Source organism: Cervus elaphus, chromosome 12, assembly GCF_910594005.1.
Source record: "Cervus elaphus chromosome 12, mCerEla1.1, whole genome shotgun sequence".
Classification (NCBI taxonomy): domain Eukaryota; kingdom Metazoa; phylum Chordata; class Mammalia; order Artiodactyla; family Cervidae; genus Cervus; species Cervus elaphus.
This window is the reverse complement of record NC_057826.1, coordinates 66,726,137-66,754,014: the sequence shown is the minus strand read 5'-3', so window position 1 is coordinate 66,754,014 and position 27,878 is coordinate 66,726,137. Positions and strand designations below refer to the sequence as shown.

General features: G+C 35.0%; 1 protein-coding gene across 1 annotated transcript in view; it reads left to right on the top strand.

Moving 5' to 3' along the window:
• The window catches only part of SPRED1 (sprouty related EVH1 domain containing 1), a 111,639-nt gene extending 85,195 nt beyond the window's left edge, over positions 1-26,444 (top strand). The window contains exons 5-7 of the mRNA XM_043919254.1: positions 12,373-12,525; positions 18,005-18,106; positions 20,606-26,444. Coding sequence (XP_043775189.1) covers positions 12,373-12,525; positions 18,005-18,106; positions 20,606-21,256 — 906 coding nt within the window. The 3' untranslated portion in view covers positions 21,257-26,444. The remainder of the gene's footprint in view (positions 1-12,372; positions 12,526-18,004; positions 18,107-20,605) is intronic.
• Positions 26,445-27,878: the final 1,434 nt, after the last annotated feature.

Here is a 27,878-nt window from a genome sequence, read left to right as displayed (position 1 = left end):
TGACTGCAGTCATAGCTAATGTCTTAACCATAACTTCTGTAGGGAATGTGAGTCAGAACCACCTAGTTAAACTGTTCCTGAATTCATGACCTAGAGAAACTAAAATAATAAATGTCATTTTAAGACTTTAGGTTTTGGGATAATCTGTTCCTGATACAGATTTTGCTATCCGTAATGGGATGTTGCCATAACAAGCACTTTAAAATGTGGCATATAATTTGAACTTGGGGACAGTAGATAGAAGCTTAATGTTAAGCCTTTGAAAAGACTGCTGAGGAGGACTGAGTGAAAATGAAGAAAACCATATTGGAAACTAAGAAAGGAAATCACTGTTATATAGTAGCAGAAAGTGGAGCAATGCTGTCACCTATACCGATACGTGAAATAGAAAATGTTCTGCTTATTGATAAAAGAGAAGTTGGCAGAAACAGGCTTAGGAAGGACTCCTAAGCAAACAGACAAAAAAAGAAGCAGGACTTGCTGGTTTTGAAAATTCTCATCCTCTCAATATGTTGAACTATGCTAAAATTAAGACTTGGCTTCCAGGCAGAGATAAGTCTAGAGCACTCAGATAAGTTTGTCTAAAGATGAAGCCAGTGTTTTGACTATAAAATCCTTTGTTAACATCTTTTCTATATAATCAGAAAGATGTAGGGTGAGCCTCAGAGAACCTTTTAATCAAAGTAAGAGGGGTTACAGCAGATTAAGGGTGTTCTTAGCAGAAATTTGAAGTAGAGAAGAGTTTAAGTCAGATTTATGACTACGCTTTTTGTCTTAACAGAGTGAAGCTCGGTAAGATTCACAAGAGACCTATAATGTTTTCAAAAGAGTTAATTAGCAAAAATATCACCAAACTAAGGAGTGGCCCCTTAGATCCCCAAAATTCTACTGGCAGAAAGCAGGTTTAAAAATGTTGTACATGTAAAATTTGACTGCCTTTCATAAAATGGAAAGATAACTCAGACATAGAACCAAAATCTCAAAGGGCCGAGCCAAGGGCTGTGGAGAATTATTCCCATATTCAAGGAACTTCTAACATATTCCCAACTTGATTAGAGAATTACTTTGGATCAGCGACTCCATTTTCTCTTACTTTGAACCAGAAGGTTTTGTAGCAGTTATCCTCTGCCTGTCCTACCATTGTATTTTAGTTGTATGTGGGGCAGATAATTTCTCTCTTTAGTTCACAGGTCCTCAGAATGCGAGGAAATGTACTTATTCCTGTTAGTGAAAAGCTAAGTTGCTCCCAGATTTCTCACTTAAAGAAGCTATCAAACAGTAAATGTTCTTTGTGGTAATTTATTATGCAGCCATAGCTAACCAACACATAAGCAGAAAAGGAAGATGATTAGAATGAAAGCTAACATTTGTAGTCATGTTCATTTTATCTTACTCCCATACTTAACTTCTTTAGGTATACATCTACCTTAGGCTAAATTCCATCTTTCAAAAGAAGATTGTATTACATCTTGGTTTGATAATGCCTTTATAACTAAAAGTATGTTCGGGTAGGAAAAACATCAGTTCGTATTAGTTTAAAAAAATTCTGAGCCTGATGATGTATATGTGATATATTAACTTTAATTTATACCAAGAGGATTTGAAGGATACTGAGAGGCTAGCGAAATGTGAAATTTTTGAAAAGAATCAACTTCCGGAATTAAACTGACAAAAGTCTTAAGTTTACCATCATGCCAGTTTTCAAGTACCTCATTCTTATTTTTCAATGTATTGGAAGTTATAAAGTATTCTAATTAAGTTAGCCACCTTATTAGGAATAAAGTTTCATGATTCACCAATGGACTTGACATACATAAACATTTTGAATTTAATTTGAGTGCAGGTTAACTGTAGTTTGTGATATGTTAGGTTTGCTTTATTAGCAATTATTTGCAAAGGTAACTAAAATGGCATTAAAAGAATAACCCACTATCTTTTTAACCCCAAGAAAATAACTGTTATAGTTACATCATAAATGTTGTTAAGACTTGAAATATCAGAGTGGGAATCCTCTCCATTTTGAATATTTATTAATTTGCTCTATAAAGATTTGAGTAGCTGTTTCGTTCTAATAACTACACTAAACATTTGATTATTTACAGTAGACAACTTTGAGCTTTCAGCAGTTATCTTCATCAGTATTGTAAATCACTACAAAGGTATTTACCTTTTTCTTTCATATATGTCTTTGAAGGGTGTCATAGCATCATTATTTGGATTTAAAATCATATCTTGCTCATCTTTTATCCCTAATGTTTAGTACAGTGTTGACCATATACATGCCTGGTACTTAGGAAAAGTTTATTGAGGAAAAATCTTCAAAGCTAAGGTGTTTTTAAAAAAACAAAAACCGCCAAGAAGTAGTAAGGTATGAGTGTTCTTTCTTTTCATTTGGTTTCTTTCTCTATTTTAATAAGCCAGTTAAGGTGGGACTTTTTTTTGTTTTAATGCTAGCTTACATTTGCCTTAAGATTATTTTAAATTGTTTTTCCAACCAAAGTTATTAGTTGTAACAGCTCTTACTGTCCAGACATGCTAGGTTGGTAACAGCCCATAAAACTTGCCTCATTAAGGAGCATGTGAATTGTTCATGCATCCATTTTCAAAGGTGGTAGCACTTTAACATGGCTCTGTATCTGAAAGTGTTCGTCGCTCAGTCGTGCCCAACTCTTTGCGACCCCATGGACTGCAGCCCAGCAGGCTCCTCTTGTCCATGAGATTTTCTAGGCAAGGATACTGGAGTGGGTTGCGATTTCCTTCTCCAGAGAATCTTCCCAACCCAGGGATCGAACCCGGGTTTCCTGAACTGCAGGCAGATTCTTTACCAACTGAGCTACAAGGGAAGCCTCTTGTATATCTGAAAATTAAGTTAATTATTAGAACTAGCAAAATGGATTTTATATTACTGTGACCCCATCACCATCTTACTTGAAGTACTATCTTACAGTTCAGTTCCTGTAACCTTTGTATATTTTAGACTGAGTTTTATTTAATTGCTAACAAGGGAAAAAAACTGTATATAATCTTTTTGCATAATGTTTGTCATTGAATTTTTTTCTTGACTCTTAAACTTCATGTAGAATATTTGCATAGTTAGAAAACTATAAAGAAGAAGTCAGGAATCATTTATCCCTACCCCAGAGGTAATTGCTGTTTTAAAGATTTTGGGTAATTCTGCCTAAGTTTTTCTGTTGTATGCAAATACCAAGTAGGGAGAACCACTAGACCGTTCAGGTATGACATAAATCAAATCCATTACAGTTATACAGTGGAAGTGACAAATAGATTCAAGGGATTAGATCTGATAGAGTGCCTGAAGAACTACGGATGGAGGTTTGTGACCATCCCCAAGAAAACAAAATGCAAAAAGGCAAAATAGTTGTCTGAGGAGGCCTTACAGATAGCTGAAAAAAGAAGAGAAGCTAAAGGCAAAGGAGAAAAGGAAAGATATACCTGTTTGAATGCAGAGTTCCAAAGAATAGCAAGGAGAGATAAGAAAGCCTTCCTTAGCTATCAGTGCAAGAAAATAGAGGAAAACAATAGAATGGGAAAAACTAGAGATCTCTTCAAGAAATTTAGAGAACCCAAGGGAACATTTCACGTAAAGGTGGGCACAATAAAGGACAGAAATGGTATGGACCTGACAGAAGCAGAAGTTATTAAGAGATGGCAAGAATATACAGAAGAACTATACAAAAAAGATCTTCATGACCCAGATAACCACAATGGTGTGATCAGTCACCTAGAGCCAGACATCCTGGAATGCGAAGTCAGGTGGGCCTTAGGAAACATCACTGTGAACAAAGCTAGTGGAGGTGATGGAATTCCAGTTGAGCTATTTCAAATCCTAAAAGATGATGCTGTGAAGGTGCTGCACTCAATATGCCAGCAAGTTTTGAAAACTCAGCAGTGACCACAGGCCTAGAAAAGGTCAGTTTTCATTCCAATCCCAAAGAAAGACAATGCCAAAGAATGTTCAAACTACTACTGTACAATTGCACTCATCTTACACGCTTGCAAAGTGATGCTCAAAATTCTCCCAGCTAGGCTTCAACAGTATGTGAACCGTGAACTTCCAGATGTTCAAGCTAGATTTAGAAAAGGCAGAGGAGCCAGAGATCAAAGTGCCAACATCCATTGGACCTAGAAAAAGCAAGAGAATTCTATAAAAACATCTGCTTCATTGACTACACTAAAGCCTTTGACTGTGTGGACACCACAAACTGTGGAAAAATTCTTAAAGAGATGGGAATACCAGACCACCTTACCTGCCCTCTGAGAAATCTGTATGCAGAATAAGAAGCAACAGTTAAAACTGGACATGAAACAACAGACTGGTTCCAAATTGGGAATGGAGTATGTCAAGGCTGTATATTGTCATCCTACTTATTTAACTTATATGCAGTTAAGTGAAGTGAAAGTCACTCAGTTGTGTCCGAATCTTTGCGGGCTTCCCAGGTGGCGCTAGTTGGCCAACTGCCAATGCAGGAGACATAAGAGACGAGGGTTCGATCATTGGATCCAGAAGATTACCTGGAGAAGGGCATGACAACCCATTCCAGTGTTCTTGACTGGTGAAATCTCATGCACAGAGAAGCCTGTCTGGTTACAGTCCTTGGGGTCACAAAGACTAGGGCACAACTTAGCAATTGAGCACGGAGCACATGCAAACTTAGAAAGCAGAGAAAGGGGGAATAAATTACTAATAATTCTACAAGCCCAATAAAATTACTATTTATACTTTGATGTAGCACCCAGTAGCAATGCATTTTAGATTTGACCACAAATGTCTCCTGTTCCCTAGATTTCTTTTAATTATTTTTCATTAGTTTAAGGGATAAACTAACCTTGAATTTTTAATTTTACAAGCCTATGAGCTTTGTCTTAAAACATTAATAGCATATGTAGTATTTTATTTAGCCAATCTGAACACAGTTATCAGTGATGAAATAATATGGAAGGAATATGAGAAAAGTACAAAGATACAATGTCCAGCAAAAACAAGAAAAACAAGTTCTCCAACCTAGATTAATCAACTGAAATACTAAACTGTCTTTTCTTTTTATTTTTTAAAAAATTTGTCTATTTTTTAATTGGAGGATAATTGCTTTATAGAACTTTGTTTTTTCTTGTCAAACATCAATATGAATCAGCCATAGGTTTGGCTTAAAAGTGGTATTAGGTGTTCAGGGATTGTTCATTGTCTGTAAATCTGTTTCTTAAGTTAATAGGCAGGCTGTAGTTGCATAGTTCCTACAAACTATACAAATTTTTAGACAATCCTTTAATTGGTGAATATATTTCTAGGATTTTATCCTAAGGTCACATTCAGAAATACCAACTATACAGTCCATGGAATTCTCCAGGCCAGAATACTGGAGTGGGTAGCCTCCAGGGTATCTTCCCTACCCAGGGATTGAACCCAGGTCTCCTGCATTGCAGGCAGATTTTTTACCAGCTGAGCCACAGAGTACATCACGCGAAATGCCGGGCTGGATGAAGCACAAGCAGGAATCAGTGTTGCTGGCAGAAATATCAATACCATTAGTTGTGCAGATGAGACCACCCTTATGGCAGAATGTGAAGAGGAACTAAAGAACCTCTTGATGAAAGTGCAAGAGGAGAATGATAATGCTGGCTTAAAACTCAACATTGAGAAAACTAAGATCATGGCATCCAGTCCCATCACTGTCTGGCAAATAGATGGGGAAAAAATGGGAACGATGACAGACTATTTTCTTGGCCTCCAAAATCACCCTGGATGGTGACTGCAGCCATGAAGTTAAAAGACGCTTGCTCCTCGGAAGAAAAGTTATAAGAAACCTAGACAGCGTATTAAAAAGCAGAGACATTACATTACTGACAAAGGCCCGTCCTGTCAAAGCTATGTTTTTTCCCAGTTCAAGTATGGGTGTGAGAGTTGGACAATAAAGAAAACTGAGCACCAAAGAATTGATGCTTTTGAACTGTGGTGTTGGAAAAGACTTGAGAGTCCCTTGTACTGCAAGGAGATCAAACCAGTCAATCCTAAAGGAAATCAGTCCTGAATATTCATTGGAAGGACAGATGCTGAAGCTGAAGCCACCTGATGTGAACTGACTCATTTTAAAAGATCCTGATGCTGGGGAAGTTTGAAGCCCAAAATAAAAGATTTCTTTATCAAAGAACATTTCTATTTTTTCCATCATGCTAAAATAAACTAGTAGTATAATTATTTAAAACTTCGCTTGTTAGATATGACCCAGCCACACACTCAGACCTGTGATTTGTGATATATAATAAAGTTTGGAACAGTTGATAGACTGTAATAATCATTTAACCACCTTTTTTTCCACACTAGATTATTTATTGGGAACAATACATTTTGAAAAGTTTGTAGAACAATGCTATTTTCTCTGCCTCAGAATTAATTTAGGGAGATGGGACAAAAGGAAGAAAAAAGCAAAATCTGTATTTATTTTCTGAGCTACAGCTGAAATTATTAATTTATACTGCATCCTTTTGCCTCTGCACACAAAAATTGCTATATTAGTCTTAGAGAAAGAAAAAGCTAAATGATCTGTGAGCAACCATAGAGTAATTACTATACAAGCCTCTCAGAGTGAAGAGGTCTCCATTGTACATTAAATATTGGCATAGTTTACTTTTTAGATAATACAGAGGAGCCAATGTACTAAAAGCATTGGAGGTATGTTACTGCTATAGACAACTTTTTAAAAGATGAAGATTGTGCAAATGTATGTACATTTTTTGTGGCTTTCATATATTAAATTTTCTGCTCTTGTGGAATATTTTCCACCACCTAACTTGAGGTTATATCCCTATTCCTGTAGTTAATTGCTACTTCTAAAGAGTTATAATCCAGTTAAAAAATTCAAAAGTTTGTTAGCCAGAATACTTTTTACCTTTTTACTCTTATCCAAATTTTAAAAAATGTTTTGGCTTTTATTAATTTTAATAACAAATAGTACAAATCTTTTTATAAAATGACAATCTTTTTCTTATGAGTTTGGCGAAAAATTAAGTGTTTTATCTTAGGCAAGTTACGTAATCTCTTTAAGCCTTAGTTTCTTCTTGTGGAGTAGAGACAAAATAATGCCAAGTACCTTGAAGGATTGTTGAGAGGATTAAATGAAATAAATCATGGGTTAACAGACATATATCCATTCTTTTTTAGATTCATTTCCCATATAGGTGATTATAGAATATTGACTAGAGTTCCCTGTGCTATGTAGTACGTCCTTGTTGTTTATCTCTTTCATATATAGTAGTGTATATATGTTAATCCCAAACTCTGAAAAAGAATTTTTCTAGTAGAAAATAGAAGATAAAAAAAAAAAAAAAAGAAAATAGAAGATAGTCTTTGTGGGCAGAGGAAATGACATGTACAAAGAATCAGAATTGTGAAATGTCAGATGGTCCTGGAGAGAAACAGGGTAGTAAGTAATCTTAAACAGAAAGTGATTATAAAACCATGGAGTAGGAACCATGGTAAAATGACAAATCTATACTTGCATTTGTTAGTGCTTTTGTTCATTCTCAAAATTTCTTGTTCATGTAAAGAAAACACTAAGTTTTAGTGAGGCCTAGTTCATTATTATAGAAATTAAACAGCATATCCATAAATAAGAAAGTTGTGATAATGCCTAGTCTTAGAATGTAGAACATTGTTTGTGGATATGTAAGTTGTTAAAACCACCTTGGAAAATAATTTTTATTTTATAAATCAGAGCACACATGAGTCATAATTCTAGCATCTCTACCTGTAGTATAGGTACCAGAAAAATTCTTTTAAATGTGTATCATGAGGCCTGTAGAAGAATGTTCTTAGCACTGTTGTTTGAAATGGCAAAAAATTAAGTGTTTTATCTTAGGCAAGTTACATAATCTCTTTAAGCTTTAATTTCTTCTTGTGGAGTAGAGACAAAATAATGCCAACTACCTTGAAGGGTTGTTGTGAGGATTAAATGAATTAAATCATGTAAAGTACTTGGGACAATGTCTGATACATAGAAAATGCTTAATATATGTTAGCTGTCAACACTACAAGTGAAAATGAGTGAGCTATTGCTACATATGTCAACATGAATAAATTTCATGCAAAAAAGTTGAGCAAGAAAAGCAGGTTCCATAATGTCCCAAGTAGCATGGTATCAGTCAAAATCCAGAAACATCTGTAACTAAATATTGTTTAGAAATAGTATTTGTGTGTTAAAACTGTACAGAAGCGTAAGAAATTGGACAATAAACAACTATTTCAAGATAATATTTTCCTATCCAAGTGGTATAGGTAGGGGATGCTATTGTCGTATTAATGTTTTTTATGTTATTTTGTCTGGTATGTCTGTCTTTATGTTATTATGTGTGTAGCCCTTTATATAAAATATTTCCTAAAAGAAATGTCAGTGGTTTGGTGTATATCCTTCCTTATACTGATAAAATTTTAAAATATCTATTTATTCATCCTTTCAACTTGACAAATAGGATCATGTCATATTAACAATTGTATACCTAGCTTTTTTTCATTTAGCAATTCTTGTGAGTACTGCATACAGATCTTTTTAATGGCTTTTAGAATTTATCATATATAGATCATAAATTTTTAATTAGTCCCATGGTCATACAGCCATAGGATATTTTCTTTTTTTGTTAAAAAAGAGTGCTAAGATGATTATTTGTTTATGTATGTATCTATATAAAAGTTTCTCAAAGAAGAATTGCACTCTCACCAATGGTACAAAATATTATTTCTCTATACCCTTCCCAGTATATCGAGTATTATTATGTATATTTTCTATCCTTTCTAGTCTGTATAAAAGATTGGCATCATAGTTTTAAATCTTTAATTGAAGTCCACCATCTTTTCATGTATTTATTATGTTTCTTCTTCCTATGAAATAAACTGGACTTTATCTTGTATCTCAGTGCTTCTAGGGTGAGAGAGCCCATTTCTATGGATTGCATAAATTGTTTATCTTATGAAAGCATTCCTCAGACAGTAATGATTCCCTGCCCTCTATTTTCCAGTGTGTATAGGGCTCCCCAATAGAGCTTTGATAATTGGATACCTTATAAGGATTCTGAGTAGGAAAACCAACAAATTTGCATGCCTAAACTTTCATGAGGCAATCATTTAGAAACCTGCTAAAATAAGAGAGGCAAAAAAGATAATGAGAGCTTGCATTAAGAGAGTAGCTAAGTGGGTATGGAGAAGAGAAAATGTATTTGAAAAACAATCAGAATTTTAGCTCGTTTTTGAAGATTGTTTATTTTATTGACCAAAAGAGATATTCTGCCTGAATCCGAAGGGTGTGAAACAAGGCTTGAACAATGTCTCAGTTTATCATCTCAGATACAGAGTGGCGGAGGGGGAGGGGATCTACTTAGACTGGTTCATTAGTTAATTGAATTACTTGAATATTTTGATAGAATATTGTTGTGTTATATTTTAAAATACTATGATTTTACATTAAAATAAAGGGAGAAGTATATACCTAGATTTTAAAAGAAACCCACCTTATAAAAAGTGAACAGCTCTTGAAAATTGGAAAAGCGTTCATAACCAATCTTTTGTATGGTTATGAACCATATCGTATGGTTATGATATATTCATTTTATATCCTTTAAATCTTTTATCTTTTCACACTTAAAATAGTGTAAATAAAATTTTATATACGGATTTTTTAGCATTAAGTAATTCTCCACAAAGTAGATACTATTCATAAGCCTGACTTCAAATGACCACTCGTTCACTCGTTATGTTAAGTGGACATACCATAATTGACATAACCATCCCCTTAATTTGAGACATTAAAGTTGTTTCTTCATTTTTACTATTAAAAAATTTTCTGAGAAAAATATTTTATGCCTAAAGCTCTTTCCATTTAATACATTTTTTTCTTTACTAGATCGAGTAAATGGTCAAACTGTATACATGTTTTTAAAGCTTTTGATATATTTTATTAAAATTGCTATTCAGAAATGGTTGGCCCAGATTTTACTCCTGTGTATGGAATTAGCAGTGAATGAGAATGACCATTCTCCTATCACCACTTTTTTTTTTTTTTAACTTTGTCAGCTTAACATATATCTAAATTTAAACTTGCTGAAAGAGATACAGTTAAGTAATAGAAAAATGCCCTTTTTCTGTTAAAGATTCTCTACAAATGTTAGTTTCTCACAATTCACAGATAGTATATCCCTTATTGTAGATTGTAGACTATACATTTTCAAACAGTGACGGTTTATTTGTTTTATCAGACTCCTGAAAGATGTTTTAGTTATTTTATTAACTGAGACACATTGAGGTGTATAGCTGTAAATTTACTGTGTAGTATGAAATAATTCTAATAGGTTAATTACAGGTATTTTGGTAAGCATTTAATAGTTGAACTAAATCATTTATTACCCAACCATCACCCACATTTTTGTTTAATAATGAAATAATGCTTTTTATATTTCCCTTTAAAAATGTTTTTAACCAAAAAGAAATGTATTTACTGTTTAATGTACAGAATATAAGTATAATTAACCTAAGTCATACAGTAAAACACTGGGTCATGAAACCATTTTATATTTGTTCAGATACATATTTTTAAGTAAGTTTTAATTTACAATTGTTAAATGACTTGTTCGATTAGAATGCAGTAAAGATGACCTGATCCAAATAGTTGTCACCATAAAAGTGTAATTACTTTATGACCATTCCTGATCCTACGACTAACACCACAGTTTGTGATTATTTATAGTTTTTAATCTCTTTGAGTATCTCAGCTGATCCTGAGATTTTTAATACAAATATTGTACCCAGTTTATAATAAAAAGAAATTGTGATTTAGAAAAGTCAGCTGCTTAAATTTTATACCCTAGGTGGATAAGACAGGGTTTCAACCTAGGCCCTTTCTCTAAACCTTTTTGTTGTTCTTGTTGTTTTCTTCTATTCAAGTTGTTTATGATTTTTGACACTTACTTGGGTCACTTATTTTGAAAACTCTATGGAACAAACACATTTCCTGAAGTTTTTTTTATTCTTCTCAACTTTTATCATGCATTTTGAAAGAATGTTTGCTGGATACCGTTATCTAGCCAACTCCTTTGCAGTAACTGATCATTGTCATAACAGGGGACAACTATTAGGAAAATTATATAAAAATAGCAATTAACTGGGTTTGACACAGTTATTTTTCAGTAGACAGTAGATTCTCAGATACATTTTTAAAGTTTAATTGACTACTTCCTGATAAAATAGCAGCTTTTAGTTTTCAGAGCATTTTCATATATATTATCTCACTAAATCCTTACAGTAGTCCCTGTAATAAAACTGTATAGGTATTATAATTATTTAATAATTGAAAAAACTGAGTTCCAGAGAAATAAAATGTCACAAAACTACTTTGTTTCAGAGCAGGGGCCATTATGTGCATTTATAAATTTATAATATCTTGCCATTTAATGAGTTTTATTGTTTAATTTAAAAATAAGCCAAATTTTAATGTTTTTTATTTTTATAAAATAGATTGTAAAGGTTTCTCCTTTTAAAAATATTAGCCCTGTTATGATTACTATAAATATTTTATGAGGCAGTAAAAGTATTACTGTCATTTTACTTGGTTGTCACTGTTTCTTCCCAGATAACTGTATACTAATGGGAAAAATAATGGCAAGTAGTTATCTCATTTCTTAAAAGAAAAGAAACAAAACCTTCTCAGGACTTTATGTTTTCTAATTTGTTAAGTTTCACTTATTCAGTATTTATTTCACAGAAATATTGTTTATGAAATTGCAAAGCATTTCATTCGTGACTGTCATTGATTGACATATCTCCTTCCCTAAGTCTTGTATATGATTTTAATCCTTCTAAGTAATCCATAAATTCAGGCTAATTAATTCATTCCCTTATTGAACAAGATCATAGACTACTATCTTCCTTCTTTAATCCCTCGTATCATACAGTACAGTCCTTGGTACTGTGTAAAAAACAGTTTTTACAGAAAATTTTCAAAGTAACGATTTTACTGATTCGCATTTTCTTCCTCATAATTTCTTCACTTTCTATGTACATATTACTTTTAGTTAACAGCTTTACTATAATCAGATATATCTGTCACATGGCATGGTTAGCTTTCTCATTCATCCTATATTGTTTTCTGTAAGATGGTCCATATTGCTCATAAAGTTGAGTTTTTTTTTTTTAATTCATATTCTTTTATTTTGACATGTCTTCATAATGTACATTTGATTTTGGGGAACTGCCATACACAGTGATGGTGCTACGTATTGACCAACTTGCTGAATTCTTGCTAATGAAGGTATTTTATTTTGTTGTTGTTTTCATGTTCCGGCAACTAATGAGTTGGGGATTGTTCCCATTAGGCAGCTGAAGAAGATACTTCAAGTTCTCTAGTGAAAGATCATCTTTTCCATCAAGATACCGTGGTTACCAGTGAGCCTTACAGAAGCTCAAGACCTTCTCCCTTTGAAGGTCTGAATGCCAGAAGTGTCTACCTGCGAAGCCAAGCGAATCAGGTGAGAAAATAAATAATCTTTTCCAGCATCAGAGTCTTTTCCAATAAGTCTGACTAGAAACCTGATTAGAAGCTTATCACTTTTGTGGATCTTGTTAAAAGAACTAGTTTTTGATTTCATCAATATTCTCTGTTAATTTCCTGCTTTCAATTTCATTGATTTCTATGCTAATTCTTATTGTTTCTTTTCTTTACCTTACTTTGATTGAATCTTCTTTTTCTCATTTTCCAAGGTGCAGTTCAGTTCAGTCCAGTCTCTCAGTCGTGTCTGACTCTTTGTGACCCCATGGACTGCAGCATGCCAGGCTTCCCTCTCCATCACCAACTCCTGGAGTTTATTCAAACTAATATCCAAAGAGTTGGTGATGCCATCCAACTATTTCATCCTCTGTTGTCCCCTTCTCCTCCCGCCTTCAATCTTTCCCAACATCAGGGTCTTTTCCTATGAATCAGTTCTTTGCATCAGGTAGCCAAAGTATTGAAGTTTCAGCTTCAGCATCAGTCCTACCAATGAATATTCAGGGCTGATTTCCTTATAGTCCAAAGGGCTCTGGAGAGTCTTCTCCACCACCACAGTTCAAAAGCATTAATTCTCTGGTGCTCAGCTGTCTTTATAGTCCAACTGTCAATCCGTACATGACTACTGGAAAAACCATAGCTTTGACTAGATGCACCTTTGTTGGCAAAGTAATGTCTCTGCTCTTTATTATGCTGTCTAGGTTGGTCATAGTTTTTCTTCCAAGGAGCAAGCATCTTTTAATTTCATGGCTGCAGTCACCATCTGCAGTGATTTAGGAGCCCAGAAAAATAGTTTGTCACTGTTTCCCCATCTATTTGCCATGAAGTGATGGGACTGAATGCCATGATCTTAGTTTTCTCAATGTTGAGTTTTAAGTCAACGTTTTCACTCTCTCACTTTCATCAAGAAACTCTTTACTTTGCTTTCTGCGATAAGGATGGTGTCATCTGCATATCTGAGATTATTGATATTTCTCCTAGCAATCTTGATTCCAGTTTGTGCTTCATCCAGCCCAGCATTTCTCATGATGTACTATGCATATAAGTTAAATAAGTAGGGTGACAATATACAGCCTTGATGTACTCCTTTCCCAATTTGGAACCAGTTTGGTGTTCCATGTCCAGTTCTAACTGTTGCTTCTTGACCTGCATAGAGATTTCTCAGAAGGCAGGTCAGGTGGTCTGGTATTCCCATCTCTTGAAGAATTTTCCACAGTTTGTTGTGTTCCACACAGTCAAAGGCTTTAGCATAGTCAACAAAGCAGAAGTAGATGTTTTTCTGGAACTCTCTTGCTTTTTTGATGATCTAGCAGATGTTGGCAATTTGATCTCTGGTTCCTCTGCCTTTTCTAAAACCATCTTGAACATCTGGAAGTTCACGGTTCATGTACTGTTGAAGCCTGACTTAGAGAATTTTGAGCATTACTTTGCTAGTGTGTGAGATGAATGTAATTGTGTGGTAGTTTGAACAATTAAGGTAGAAACTTTGATTATTAATTTTAGATCTTCTTTGCTAAAAATATATTCAGTGCTATAAATTTCCCTCTGTGCACTACTATCATTGTATCCCACAACATTTGATAAGTTGTGTTTCATTTCTTTTTAGTTCAAAATACTTTTGATTTCTCTTGAGATTTCTTCTTTGACCCTTGTGTTTAGAACTGTGTTGTTTAACTGCTACTCATTTGAGGATTTTCCAGGTATCCTCTTGTTGAATTCTAGTTTAATTCCTCTGTGGTCTGAGAACACACATTGTATGATTTCTACTCTTTTAAGTTTTTTAAGGTCTGTTTTATGTCCCAGACTGGTCTGTCTTGGTTAAGGTTCCATGTAAGCTTGAGAAAATATGTATTCTGCTCTTGTTAGATGAAGTTTTCTTTAGATGTCATTGTATCCACTTGTTTGAAAGTGTTGTTTAGTTCACCTCTTTGCTTACTGATTTTCTGCTTGCTGAGCCTGTCCATTTCTGAGAGAGGGATATTGAAGTTTCCAGCTATGGTAAGTGGTATATCCATTTCCTCGCCATTTTACCAGTTGTTGCCTCATGTAACTTGATGTTGTGTTGTTAAGCACGTACACATTAAAGATTGTTATGTCTTCTTGAGGAATTTAACCCCTGTATTATATAATGCCCTTCTTTATCACTGGTAATTTTCCTTGCTTTAAAGCTCCCTCTGTCTGTACTTGTATTTTCTTTTCGCTAGTGGTAGCATGGTATATTCGGAGAAGGCAATGGCAACCCACTCCAATACTCTTGCCTGGAAATTCACATGGATGGAGCAGCCTGGTAGGCTGCAGTCCATGGGGTCACTAAGAGTCAGACACGACTGAGAGACTTCACTTTCACTTTTCACTTTCATGCATTGGAGAAGGAAATGGCAACCCAGTCCAGTGTTCTTGCCTGGAGAATCCCAGGGATGGGGGAGCCTGCTGGGCTGCCGTCTATGGGGTCGCACAGAGTTGGACACGACTGAAGTGACTTAGCAGCAGCAGCAGCATGGTGTATTATACTTCATTCATTTACTTTTCCTTTAACAACACTAAACTGCTTTACAGATAGTGGGTGAACTCTATATTAGCAGTAATCCTTATTCCTCCTTTTATCTCTTCTGTCATTGCTGTCATCCATTTCACTTTATGTGCATATACCTGTATATGTATAGGTATGTAAATATATGCTGATTTTTGAGCAAACCTCTCTCTTAGCTCAGTTAAGAATAAGAAAATTAAAAGTTTATATTATTTTCACTTGTTTCTCCTAAAATGCTCTTCCATTGTCATATAGATCCAAGTTTCTGACCTATATTATTTTCCTTCTCTCTAAGGAACTTCTTTTAACATTTCTTATAAGGCAGGTCTGCCAGCAAGAAATTTCCTCAAATTTTTGTTGCCTAAGAAAGTCTTTCTCTCTCACTTTTTAAAAACTGATCTTTTTTTCATTTAAGATGTTTTTACATAATAGCTTATACCTCTTAATCCCCTTCCCACATGTTACCCACCCCTTCCCTGTCCCCACTGATAGCCACTCATTTGTTTTCTGTATCTGTGAGTCTGTTTATTTTCTGTTATATGCAATATTGTGTTAAATTTTTTAGATTCCACATATAAGTGATGTCATATAGTATTTGTTTTTCTCTGCCTGACTTATTTTACTTAGTGAAATAACCCTCCAAGTTTATCTATATTGGTGCACATGTCAAATTTTCATTCTTTTTTTCATGACTGAGTAGTATTCCTCTGTGTGAGTATGTGTGTGTATGTACACACACACCACGTCTTATCCATTTGTCTGTTGATGGACACTTAAGTTGTTTTCATATCTTGGCAGTTGTAAATAATGCTGCTATGACCATTCCCTTGTGGCTCAGCTTGTAAAGAATCTGCCTCCAATGAGGGAGACCTGGGTTCAGTCCCTGGGCCGGGAAGATCCCCTGGAGAAGGGAAGGGCTACCCACTCCAGTATTCTGGCCTCAGAATTCCATGGACTGTGTAGTCCATGAGGTTGCAAAGAGTTGGACACAACTGAGCGACTTTAACTTTCACATGAATATTGGGGTGTGTCTATCTTTTTGAGTAAGTGGTTTTGTTTCTTTCAGATATTTGTTCAGAAGTGGAATTGTTGGATCACATGGTGGCTCTATTTTTAGTTATTTGAGAAACCTTCATACTCTTTTCCCCAGTGGTTGCACCAGTACATTGCCACCAGTCTCCTTCACTTTTGAAGGATACTTTTATAGGATACAGAATTCTAGGTTGGAGGACTTTTCTCTTTACCACTTTAACTATTTCATTTCACTCTTCTTGTTTACATGGTTTTTGCAAAGAAGTCCAATGTAATTATTCCTTAAAAGTAAATTATTTTTCCTCTGGCATCTTTCAGAATTTTTTTATCTTTGATATTTCTTTTATAGTTTGAAAATTATATGCTTAGATGCTTTTCTTTTCTTTTTCATTTTCCTGCTTGATATTTTCTGAGCTGCTTGGATCTGTGACTTGACATCTGACATTAATTTGGGTAAATTCTTGGTCATTATTATTTCATATATTTCTTTGTTATTTTCATTTTTTTCTTCTTCTGATCATTCTATCTTGTGTATACGTACAAAATTACACATTTTATAGTTCTTCCACCATTCTTAAATATTCTGTTCTTTTTTTCCCCACTTTTTATTCTCTTTCCTTTCAATTTTGGAAATTGCTATATTCACATACTCAGGTTTTTTACTCAGCCATGTGCAGTCTACTAGGCTCATCAAAGGTATTCTTCATACTCTTAGTGCTTTTGATCTCTAGCTTTTGGGAAGGGCAGGTGGTCGTATTCTTTATTAGGATTTCTGTCTCTGCATTGCTCATTTGTTTTTGCATTCTATCTTGCTTTATATATTAGAGTGCTTAACATATTGATCATAGTTGTTTTAAATTCCTAGTCTGCTGTTTCCAATATCCCTGTCATATCTGGTTCTGATGCTTGTTGTGACATTTCAGAATATATTTTTGCCTTTTGGTGTGTTTTTTAATATTTTTTTGATTGCTAGACATAATGTGCTGCGTAAAGGAACTGCTGTAAATAAGCCTTTAGTGATACAGTGGTAAAGTGTGTGAGAAAAGAAAGCATTCTATGTTTGTGATTAGGTCTCAGTCTTTAAGTCTAAGGCTTTCCCTCTGGATTGTGCATTTCAATTAATATATATATTTTTCCCCCTTTAGGTGGATCAGGTGGTTTGAAATGACTAGGGTTGGGTATATGGACCCTCCTGACTCTGATGATATCATAGTAGGTCAAGCTGTGGTTCATTAGTGTTTCCTGAGGACAAGCCTTGTCGCAGAGAGTGCTCCAGCATACCTCATAATGGTTCTTCCCCTCTCCGTGCTGGGAGCATGCAGGGATTTTTCTGGTATTTACCGTGGGAACTTGGTTGAGCTGTTAGAGGTAGACTGACAGAAGCTTGGGGACGTCCCTAGGAGTGTTTAACTCCCAGTTGTCTATCCTGAGCCTCCAGCAATTTGTCAATTATAGTTGAGATTTTTTTTTCCCCCCTACCCTGACACTGGTTTCCATGGTGATCTCTACTCATGAGTCTCTGCAGTCTTAGGGGTGGGGTTTGTCCTGTCTTCCTCTCTCATGGATCTAAGAAGAGTTGTTGATATTTTTTGTTGTTATTCCGCTTTTTTTTTTACTTGTAATTGCAGCAGAATGGCAACTTCAAGCTCCTTACATGCTGAAACTGAAACCAGAAGTGAAGTGTGTGCTACTTTTTAAATTTCATTTTATATGTATTGAGAAAGATCTGAGTTTAAATAATAAACAGGATGACTCAAATAATGCTTTTTATTAAAACCATTTTGAAAAACCTTACTACTAATAGATTATGGAGTTTTGAAATACACATATATAGTTTCATTAAAAACAAAATAAGAAATGTGTTCTTTTGTCACTTAACTAGGAATTATTTGTATTTTAGATAATGTTCAGTCATCCAGGCCTAGACATTCAGGACAGAAGTATAGAATATGGACAGCGGCAAATGCCCAAGGAATGTGGAGGCCTGAAGTCCCAAAATAAGGTAAGAAATCTTAGTTTTATCCTCTGATTTGGCATGTAACTAATTAACATATAAGTGAAATTTCCAGTCTTTCTAATTCTCCATGTACTTGAATTGTACTAGAGTTATTTTTTAGTGTTATAAACTTACTTATTTTTTATATATACTTCTAAACCTCATTACTTAAATTTCCTCCAGGTTTCTGGTTTGAGTCTGGGAGATTGTCACAGTGTGTTTATCACCAATAGGAACTGTTGTAACTTTCTGCATCCATCACTCCATCTTTAGTCCACACATGGAATTTTTTTAGCTGCAATTCCAAATATCTGGACAATGAAAGTTTGGAAGCCCAGTCTAAATCATGGGCTTACTTATAAACTAGTCACTGTGTCTTGTCACACTAGTCACTTGTATGGGTGAAGGGAACGGTCATTTTGATTTATGCCCGGAAGATGTACTTTTCCCCCCTTGCCTGAAACAGCCTACCAGAAAGGTGGGAGAGTATGGTGTGCTTTTCAGTCATTTTCAGAGACTTGTTTAGCCAAACCATGAATACGTATACTTTATGTTAGTTTTCTAGGGCTGTCATAACAAAATACCACAGAGTGCCTTGAACAACAAAAATATATTTGCTCACAGTTCTAGAAACTGGAAGTCCAAGATCAAGGTGTGGATACATTTGGGTTCTTTCCTGGCCTTTCTCCTTGGCTTGTCAGTGGTCACCTTCTGATTGTGTTCCTTTTTTTCTCTTTAACACACATTTCTGGTGTCTCGCTCTCTGTGTGTCCAAATTTCCTTTTCTGATAAGGACACCAGTCAAACTGGATTAAGGCCTGCCCCAAGGGCCTTAGTTTAATCACTTTTTTAAAGGCTCTATTTCCAAATGCAGTCACATTCTGAGATACTGGGGGTTGGGGCCTCAACATATGAAATTGGAAGAAACACAATTCAGCTCATAGTGTTCTACCCTCTGGTCCCTCTTCTCACATGCAAAATATATTCACCTCATCATAACACTCTGAAAGACTTAACCCATTCTAGTACCATCTCTAGGTCCAGTGTGTGCATACTAAGTCGCTTCAGTCTTGTCCAACCCTATGGACTGTAGCCTACCAGTCTCCTCTGTCCATGGAATTCTCCAGGCAAGAATACTGGAGTGGGTTGCCATGCCCTATTCCAGCGATTCTTCCAACCCAGAGATTGAACCCACATCTTATGTCTTCTGCATTGGCAGGTGGGTTCTTTATCAGTAGCACCACCAAGATCTCATCTAAATACCATCTAAGTCAAGTGTGAGGGAGACTCAGTTTGATTCATCCTGAGGCAAAGTTCCCCTGGGCCCTTGAGGGAAGTGGCCCTACTCCCTTGGTGATAGTGTCATTCCTGAGAATTTTCCAGGGCTTCAAGTTCTGGTTCTATTTTGTTTTTAAAATTACGCTTCAGTTTATCACTTTCCTCTCATATTTTACTATAAACAGCAAAGAGGAACCAGGCTGTATCCTTAGCACTTTTCTTAGAAATTTCTGCTAGATATCCAAGTCCATCACTCACAAATTCTGCCTGCCGTGAAACACTAGAAGACAATTCACCTGCATTCTTTGCCAGTTTATAACAAGGGTCATCTCTCCACCAGCGTCCAACAGTGTATTCATCGTTTCCACCCAGGATCCTCACCAGAAACGCCTTTAACGTTTGTGTTTCTACCAAGCTTCTCTTCACGATTACCTAGGCTTTTTATAACACACACCTCAAAACTCATTCAGCCTCTACCCATCATCCAGTTCCAAAGGCATTACCACACTTCTGTTAGCACAGCATCCCCCTCCTTGCTACTGAAATCTGTATGAGTCAGGGTACTCCAGAGAAACAGAACCAACAATATGTATATATATAAAGAGAAAGACATTTGCTTTAAGGAATGGCTTATGTGATGTTGTTTAGTCTCTTAAGTCATGTCCAACTCCTTTGCAATCCCATGGACCGTAGCCCACCACGCCCTTCTGTCCAGGGGATTTCCCGGGCAAGAATACTGGAGTGGGTTGCCGTTTCTTTCTCCAGGGGATCTTCCCAACCCATGGCTCAAACCCACTTCTCCTGCTTGGCAGGTGGGATCTTTCCCACTGAGCCACCTGGGAAGCCCTCTCTATCTGGGAGGCCCTACTCCTATGATGGCATAGGTACATATTCAAAATCTTCAGAGTAGGCTGTCATGCTTGAAACCCGAGCAAGAGCTGTAGTCTATATCCAAAGGCAGTCTGCTGGCAGAATTCTTTCCTGCTCTTTCTTGGTCAGTCTTTGTATTATTAAAGCCTTGAACTGGTTGGATGAGGGCCACCTATGTCATGGAGGATAATCTGCTATGCTTATATAGTCCACTCATTGAAATGTTCATCCAAGAAACATCGTCACTTAAACTTGCAAACTAATTGACCAAATATCTGGGCACTGTGCCCCAGGCAAGTAGGCAATAAAATTAATCTTCACTGTTATTATTGCAATTTTCATCTCTTTCATTTCTAGGTCCCTTTGAAATCAATTCGACATGTCAGCTTTCAAGATGAGGATGAGATTGTCAGAATAAACCCTCGCGATATCTTAATACGTCGCTATGCAGACTATAGACATCCCGACATGTGGAAAAATGACCTGGAGAGAGATGATACTGACTCCAGTGTTCAGTTTTCTAAACCAGACAGTAAAAAATCAGACTATCTGTACTCTTGTGGGGATGAAACTAAGTTAAGTTCACTCAAAGACTCTGTGGTATTTAAGACACAGCCTTCCTCATTAAAATTTAAGAAGTCAAAACGAAGAAAAGAAGATGGTGAACGTTCTCGCTGCGTATACTGCCAGGAAAGGTTTAATCATGAAGAAAATGGCAGGGGAAAATGTCAGGATGCTCCAGACCCTATTAAGAGATGCATATATCAAGTTAGTTGCATGCTCTGTGCAGAGAGCATGTTGTACCATTGTATGTCAGACTCAGAGGGAGATTTCTCTGACCCCTGTTCATGTGACACTAGCGATGACAAGTTCTGCTTACGATGGTTAGCCCTAGTAGCTTTGTCTTTCATTGTACCATGTATGTGCTGCTACGTCCCTTTGAGAATGTGCCATCGTTGTGGTGAGGCGTGTGGGTGCTGTGGTGGGAAACATAAAGCTGCTGGATGAAAGCATCCAGTGCCAAAATGAGCTTAAAATCTTTGTGTCCAGGAATTAGCTAACTTGGATTTGTGGAAGCTTTTGGCAAGCATTATGCAGTCTTGCCTGGTATGCTTGGGGCCACACGTGGAGGAAGCAGAACTCATCGGTTCTTGGCATTTCACAAATGCTCGCCATGCCCTTTTCCCTGGAGTGCATGGCATGTTTTGTTACAGGTTGTCAAGAATATTTGCAAAAGGACACCATTTCTGGTTATTGGCAATATAAAGTGAACATAAAATATGATCCAACTAAAAGGGATTAAATTTTTTTGGCATTTTTGTATATTTATGCATTAGGTGATGGGACCTTTAAAGGTTTGAATTCATTAAGATATAAACTAAAAGTGCACTAGGGGACAGTTGGATTTCAATCTAAGAAAAGTTAACACTTGGGAATTGTAAGAAGTAAAACAAGTGCAACTAAATCATTTATTAGTTGTTTTTTGAAAGCAGTTTTATGTATAAATAACAAATGTTTATATTTAACTAAATAAAAGGTACGAATTATTACATATAAAGCTTTTCTTCCCCTTCCTAGTTCTGAAGTAGATGTACATATATCTACTGTCACATTCCATATATTTTGAATATTTTACTCATCTAGTTAATAACGTTTTTATTCCATGTGAATGATTTTATATTTTCATCGTCATTTCCCTTTGGCTACAGTTTATATTGAGTTATATCTGTACATTCTGGTATTCTAAAATCCTTATAAAATATTCTAATAGCCTTGAGTGACCAACTTTTTTTTTTTAAGCACAGATGTAATTGTCTAATGTTATGATGGGAACATAACACTTATTTTTATATAAAAAGAGACTGAGTAAACATTATAGAAAAAGTGAGGTTTTGGGTTGTTTTGTTTTGTTTGTGGTATTCAACCAGCAAGTTGTTTTCTTTCAGAATTTCCTCCTTTCAAAAAAGTATATTGCATTTACAAATGTTTTACAAGGTAAAAAGTGCAACTGGATAGTTAGAGTCAAACAGTTTCCTCCTGAGATTTCCACTTAGTCATTCTGCTAATCCAGAATATGTTCAGCTGTGTTAATAATATTTTAGCTTAATCCTCAGTGCTTATTATCACATAACAATGATAACTTTTCTCATTTTTATTTTATAAACTGACCAGAAGCAAAATTATGCTAAAGAGTGTTTTAAACTACCCCAGAAAACTATTTAATCCAACATCCTGAATGAAATATCTTGTATGTTTAAATTTATATTCTCTTGCAGAGCATTGTCCTACTGGATGTTTTATTTGCAAAGTAGTTGCATAAATGTTCCACCAAGTTGTTTGAAGTACTTTGGGGTCAAATTGTCTTTTTTTTTTTAAGTGTTACATTGAAACTCTAACCAAGTAAGGGGTTCCTAAAGAACATTCCCTTAAAGGGATAAAGTTGAGAAGTGTGCCTTTTTTTTAATGGCTTGAAGTTTCAGAAATGATCAAAATTAAAATCACACTACTGTTTGAAGCTCATTTTCTATGCAGGTTTTAAAATGTCATTTACATAATCATTCTTTTTACATATCACACTTAAAAGCTTATGTTAGCTTTTTTCTTTTGCCCCAGATCAAACTGAACAATGTACATAACACTATCTGTCTGTAAAATACTTTTTTTTAAGAAAGCATTTATATTTATATGACAGCTTGAACTGACAACATTGTGTATATAGATCATCTTGAAGTATTATTTCACATTGAAAAGAAGAAAAATATATTGATAACTATAGATGTTATGAAGAAGAGGTTATTTCTAGTTTTGTACTAAAAATCAATTGGTTGAACTAAGTCCAAAACATGACACCGTAGCAGCAGTTTTAAGTCTTATTTTTACTGTTTATATATTTGGATGCTGCTACACCAGATGATCTTCATCCCTGAAGTTTTCAGCTAAACTTGGTTTCCTAGAATAGACTGTTAACTTTCAAAATTACTTTTTATTGATAAAATGGAAATACTGGTTTTCCTTGTGACTGAATTTTCATATTTGTAAGTGCTGAGGTTATAATTCAGGTTTGAGCAGGTGTGAATAACTGAAGAAAATAACTTGCTGGCTACATAGGAAAATGCTGTGGAAATGAACTGTGTATATACTTCTGGGAAGAACAAATTTAATCATTTCTTCTGTTGAGCACTAATCAGTATAGTGCAACTCCTGGTTCTGTACTGTATTTTATATGCAACATATATGCTTTAATATTTTAATGTTTGTGCATTAATATTTTCAGTGTGTTTAACCACTTTGCTGCTAAGATCTTTCCGTCCCATACCCAATTTTTCCTTTACAATTTTTAAACAAGTTTCTTCATTAAAAACTATGGTGATGAAATGGTTTTCATTTTACCTTGAATCTTTATAGTTTTAACACACCAAGGTTCCAAAGCAGTCTAGAAGGCTAACTCATAATGTTACCTGAATCCCTTATGTGGAAATTTTCTCATGAGTAAATTAGAATTATTATGTGAAAACAAACAAATAGGTTAAGTTTCTCATTCTTAAACATGTGTATAGATATGTTTGGGAGCATTTTCTCAGTCTGCATACAGATTTGACACTGCCAATTGGCTTGTCCTCTAAAGTCTTTCTTTTCAGTTTTAATCTGATAGTAGAAGCAAATGGCTAAGCAAAACTGTTTAAGTAATAGTGAATACTAAAAGTGAAAACAAGAAGGCTTTGATCTGATGGCTTATTCAGAATTAATAATTCTTAGATGATTTTCCTCTGACTTGACAGGGGAATCACTTGATTTCTGAAGAAATACGAGGTATGTAGCTTCAGCACCACCTACTGGATGATTTATAGACCATACGTGAGGTGACAGTTGGGATCTGACAGGGTTCATCATTACTGCCAGTAAAGGGCTATTTAAGGGGCAGCCACCTCCAAATGGAGAAAGCAGGAATAAGAAATATCTCAAAAGAACTGTAAAACCAGTCTTTTCCCTAATGTGTCTTATTGGTCCTGAAAGATTTTAAGCACTTTTTTTCTTACATATCCTGTTTTAAATATTTACCAATATTTGGAACTGGCAATCAAACTTAATGGACGTGCCGAAGCATTTATAGAACCAGTTCTTTTAACTTGTAAAAGCCATCGCTAAAATGGTATTCTTTTCCTCCCATTACCAGACAGGGAGAACTTTTTAGAAAAAATAAACGTCACTGTATTTCATCATGACAACTTCAGAGAGTGTGTGTGTCTCTGGGATGATAATTGGGCAAGGGTTAGAATTTAAAGGGGAAAACTTAAAACTACCTATTTTCATTGGTTACTCAGCAGTGCCTAAAATGAACTTTTGAAGTAATACAAATGCACTTTCAATTCATGTGTATAGTGCCATCTGATATCTTGGGTAAGTCTTGCTTTTGCTTTTTCTCTCCCCGGCCCCTCTTAAGTGAACACCACAGAGATGATTCTTATTATTTATATGTCTCCAAAATGCAGGAAACATGTACTTCCCGCCAGATTCAGAGAAGCTTAAGGATGTTTGTTTTATGGAAATTTACTTTAGGTTTTGTGATAGACTTTGGAATATGTGTTTTAAGATTGGGTTTTTTAGTTTAGCCCAAAGAGACATTAAATAAATATAACATTTTACTACATAAAAATTTGAAAGCTTGTTACCTGGAAAGTGTAAATTCTTAACTAAATATTCTCATTCTTGATTTCCAGGATCACATATCTAAGTATATGGGGAAGCACTAGAAACTTGCATCATTGTTGCACTAAAAAAAAAAAAAAGATTGGTCTATACGCCGCAATAATAGCACCATAAGGTGTTTTTCAGAGTCAAAACATCTAAAAAGAAATCACAACCTGAGGTAATATATATAAGCCAAAAAAAAATTTTTTTTTAAAGGGCTCTAAGGTATTAAGGTACTGTTTGCCTAGCAGCCAGGTGGTTATAAAACTTTCATATGCTTTGATACACTGATGTTAGCCATTGTTCCTGAAAGCTCCTTAAATTGCATAAGTTGCTAGTTTTGAGATTTTTCAAGAATAATCTAGTTGAAAAGCCTTTGTATTAAAATACACATAGATTTTTGTGAACATTGCCAGTATGTAGTGTCATTTGCTTTCTATTTTTGACCTCAAAAGTGCCTCACTTGTATATTATTTCCATTAAAAGCTTGACTGCATTCTTTCTAATAAGCAATGAAAAGTTGTTTTAACTCATGCCATAATGTATCTCCTTAGATATAGTTGACTAGCTTGACAGTTTTGGCTATATAATGTAAATATGCATATATAAGTTTGTAACTGTTTTTGTTACATCATACCCATGTAATTGGACATATCAGATGATATCATAAGAATTTGTTTTAATTACCTGATTAAACCTATCATGAAATATAAAAGGACTTTTTCTTACTCTTCTAGAGGTTAACAAACTATGAGATAATAATTCTTAAAGGAGAAAGCACTAATAGAAATGGGAGTTTTTGATCACAATTTTAAGGTGTGTTTTAACTGAAAGTTCATGTGTAGTTCATTTTAATGACTTATTTATTCAGTCATGATTGTCTCCAGATTTATTTTGTAGTTTGTTACCTGATACATTATTTGATTTTGGAACATGTTACAACTAAGTCTGGATTAACTTCATGAAATGATATGTGGGAAATTTTTAGCCCACAACTATTACTCTTTCACACACAGAGACACACACACACATATCATAATATCAGCATTTCCCTTAGTACTATAAGCAAGAATAAATGAAAAATTACTAGGACAGTGTTCAAAAAATCATAATGTATTTAAACACCAGAATAACTTTTGAATTGCTTTATTACATTTATATTTATTTGAAAAATCAAAAATTAACTTTGTACCTCTATCATGAATTACAAAATACAGTCTCATGTGTTTATTTACAGGTTTTCAGATTTACTTTATATTCTTCACATCAAATTAATACCCACAAGTAAGTGGAATAGTTTTTACACAAGAGAAATTGAAACTAGGGTTTCTGCTTGACTGTCAATATAGTGTCAGGTGCACAGTGGTTCTTAAAGAAAAATCAGCACTAATAATATAAAAGCAGGAGTCAACTCAAAATTTAACTACTCTTTTAAGGTTTGCAGTTTTAGAGGCATCCTTAAAATAATGACAAAATATATTCATAATAAAAGTATAACAAAATCGTAGTTGAAATGGTGTTTTCTTTTGTCTAGCAGTCTTAATTTTTGCTACATAATGTTTTTAATTGATCACTTTTAGTTCTCAAATAACCCTGTAATGTAAGTATTATCCTCATTTTACTAAAGAGATTTAAGCTTCAAGAGGTTAAAAAATGTACACAAGATCAAATTAGAGGTACCAGGTTTGAACTGTCTTATTCCAAATTCCGTGCTTTTAGTCACAGTGCAATTTTTTGTTTTGTTAAAGAGTCACAGATGTACTTGATAGAATAATCATTGTTCTGTTAAAAAGAAATTTTATTTAAGCTGAACAATATGATTATTTGCCTTAAAAGACAAAAACTTGTCTTTAAACCAGAGTTGCATTTAGTATCAGGGCTACTTCTTACATGTGGTGAAGAGGTTATGTACTGTCTTCCCTCAAACTTATTTCTTACCTGGAAATAATAGAATATCCAAGCAGCTGCATACACTTTGGAATGAAAGTAAGATAGGAAGAATTCCATTTCCTATAACAGGAATAATGTCTCTAACTTCTCCAAATCTATGAAGGGAAGATTTCATGGAGAAGAAATTTCAATAGTGTATTATAATTCTTTTTGAAATTCTTCCCCAGAATGACCAACAAGCTTAAATGTGTGTCTTTCATCAGAGGAATCCATGGTGTTGCACTCTCAAAATTTAAGAGAAAACAAGGTTGTATGAATGTAAAAGCTCCCAGCTGGTTAAGTTCTTAACTAAAGTCTTGTTAAGTTATCAAAGTAAAATATACAGATAACCTGAAACCCCAAAGTTCTTAGAAAGAAATAGGGGTCCAAATCAAATTATTTAAGATTACTGAAAACACTGAGTTCAATGCCATTTTAGGGCTGGAAGACCCCTAGAAATTAGTACAGTACTCTTATTTTACAAATGTAGGAACAGGTCCAACGAGGTTACGATGTTAGTACAAGGTCAACTTCTGTAGTAACCCAGCCTGCGCTAAACTTACACGTTGAACTTCCAACTCTGTGTCTCTTGCAAGCACCTTAAATTCAGTAAGCCCAAAACTTACCCCGTTCCTTAAACCGTTTTTCTCTCTCCTGCCTTACTGGATGGTGATACCACTGTACATCCAGGAATCGAAGCCAGCAACCTGGTCATTGTCTTTAGTCTTTCATTTTCCTTTCTGTTTGACCATCGTCTCGGTTTTCTGCAGCTGCATGTCCTAAGGGTCCTTCAGATCTGCTCATGTGTCTCTATCCTTTACTGCCACGGTCCTAGTAGAAGTCACTTCACACTACTGATGCTGAGGCTTAGTCATTGAATCACCTGAACATCTTTGTTTTTAACAAACGATTGACTGTAATGTAAATATGATCAGAAGGTGAAAGTAGACTGCAGCAAAATGGTGATAAGTTGAGATCTTCTGATTGAGATATCCCCAAATTTAGACAGTAG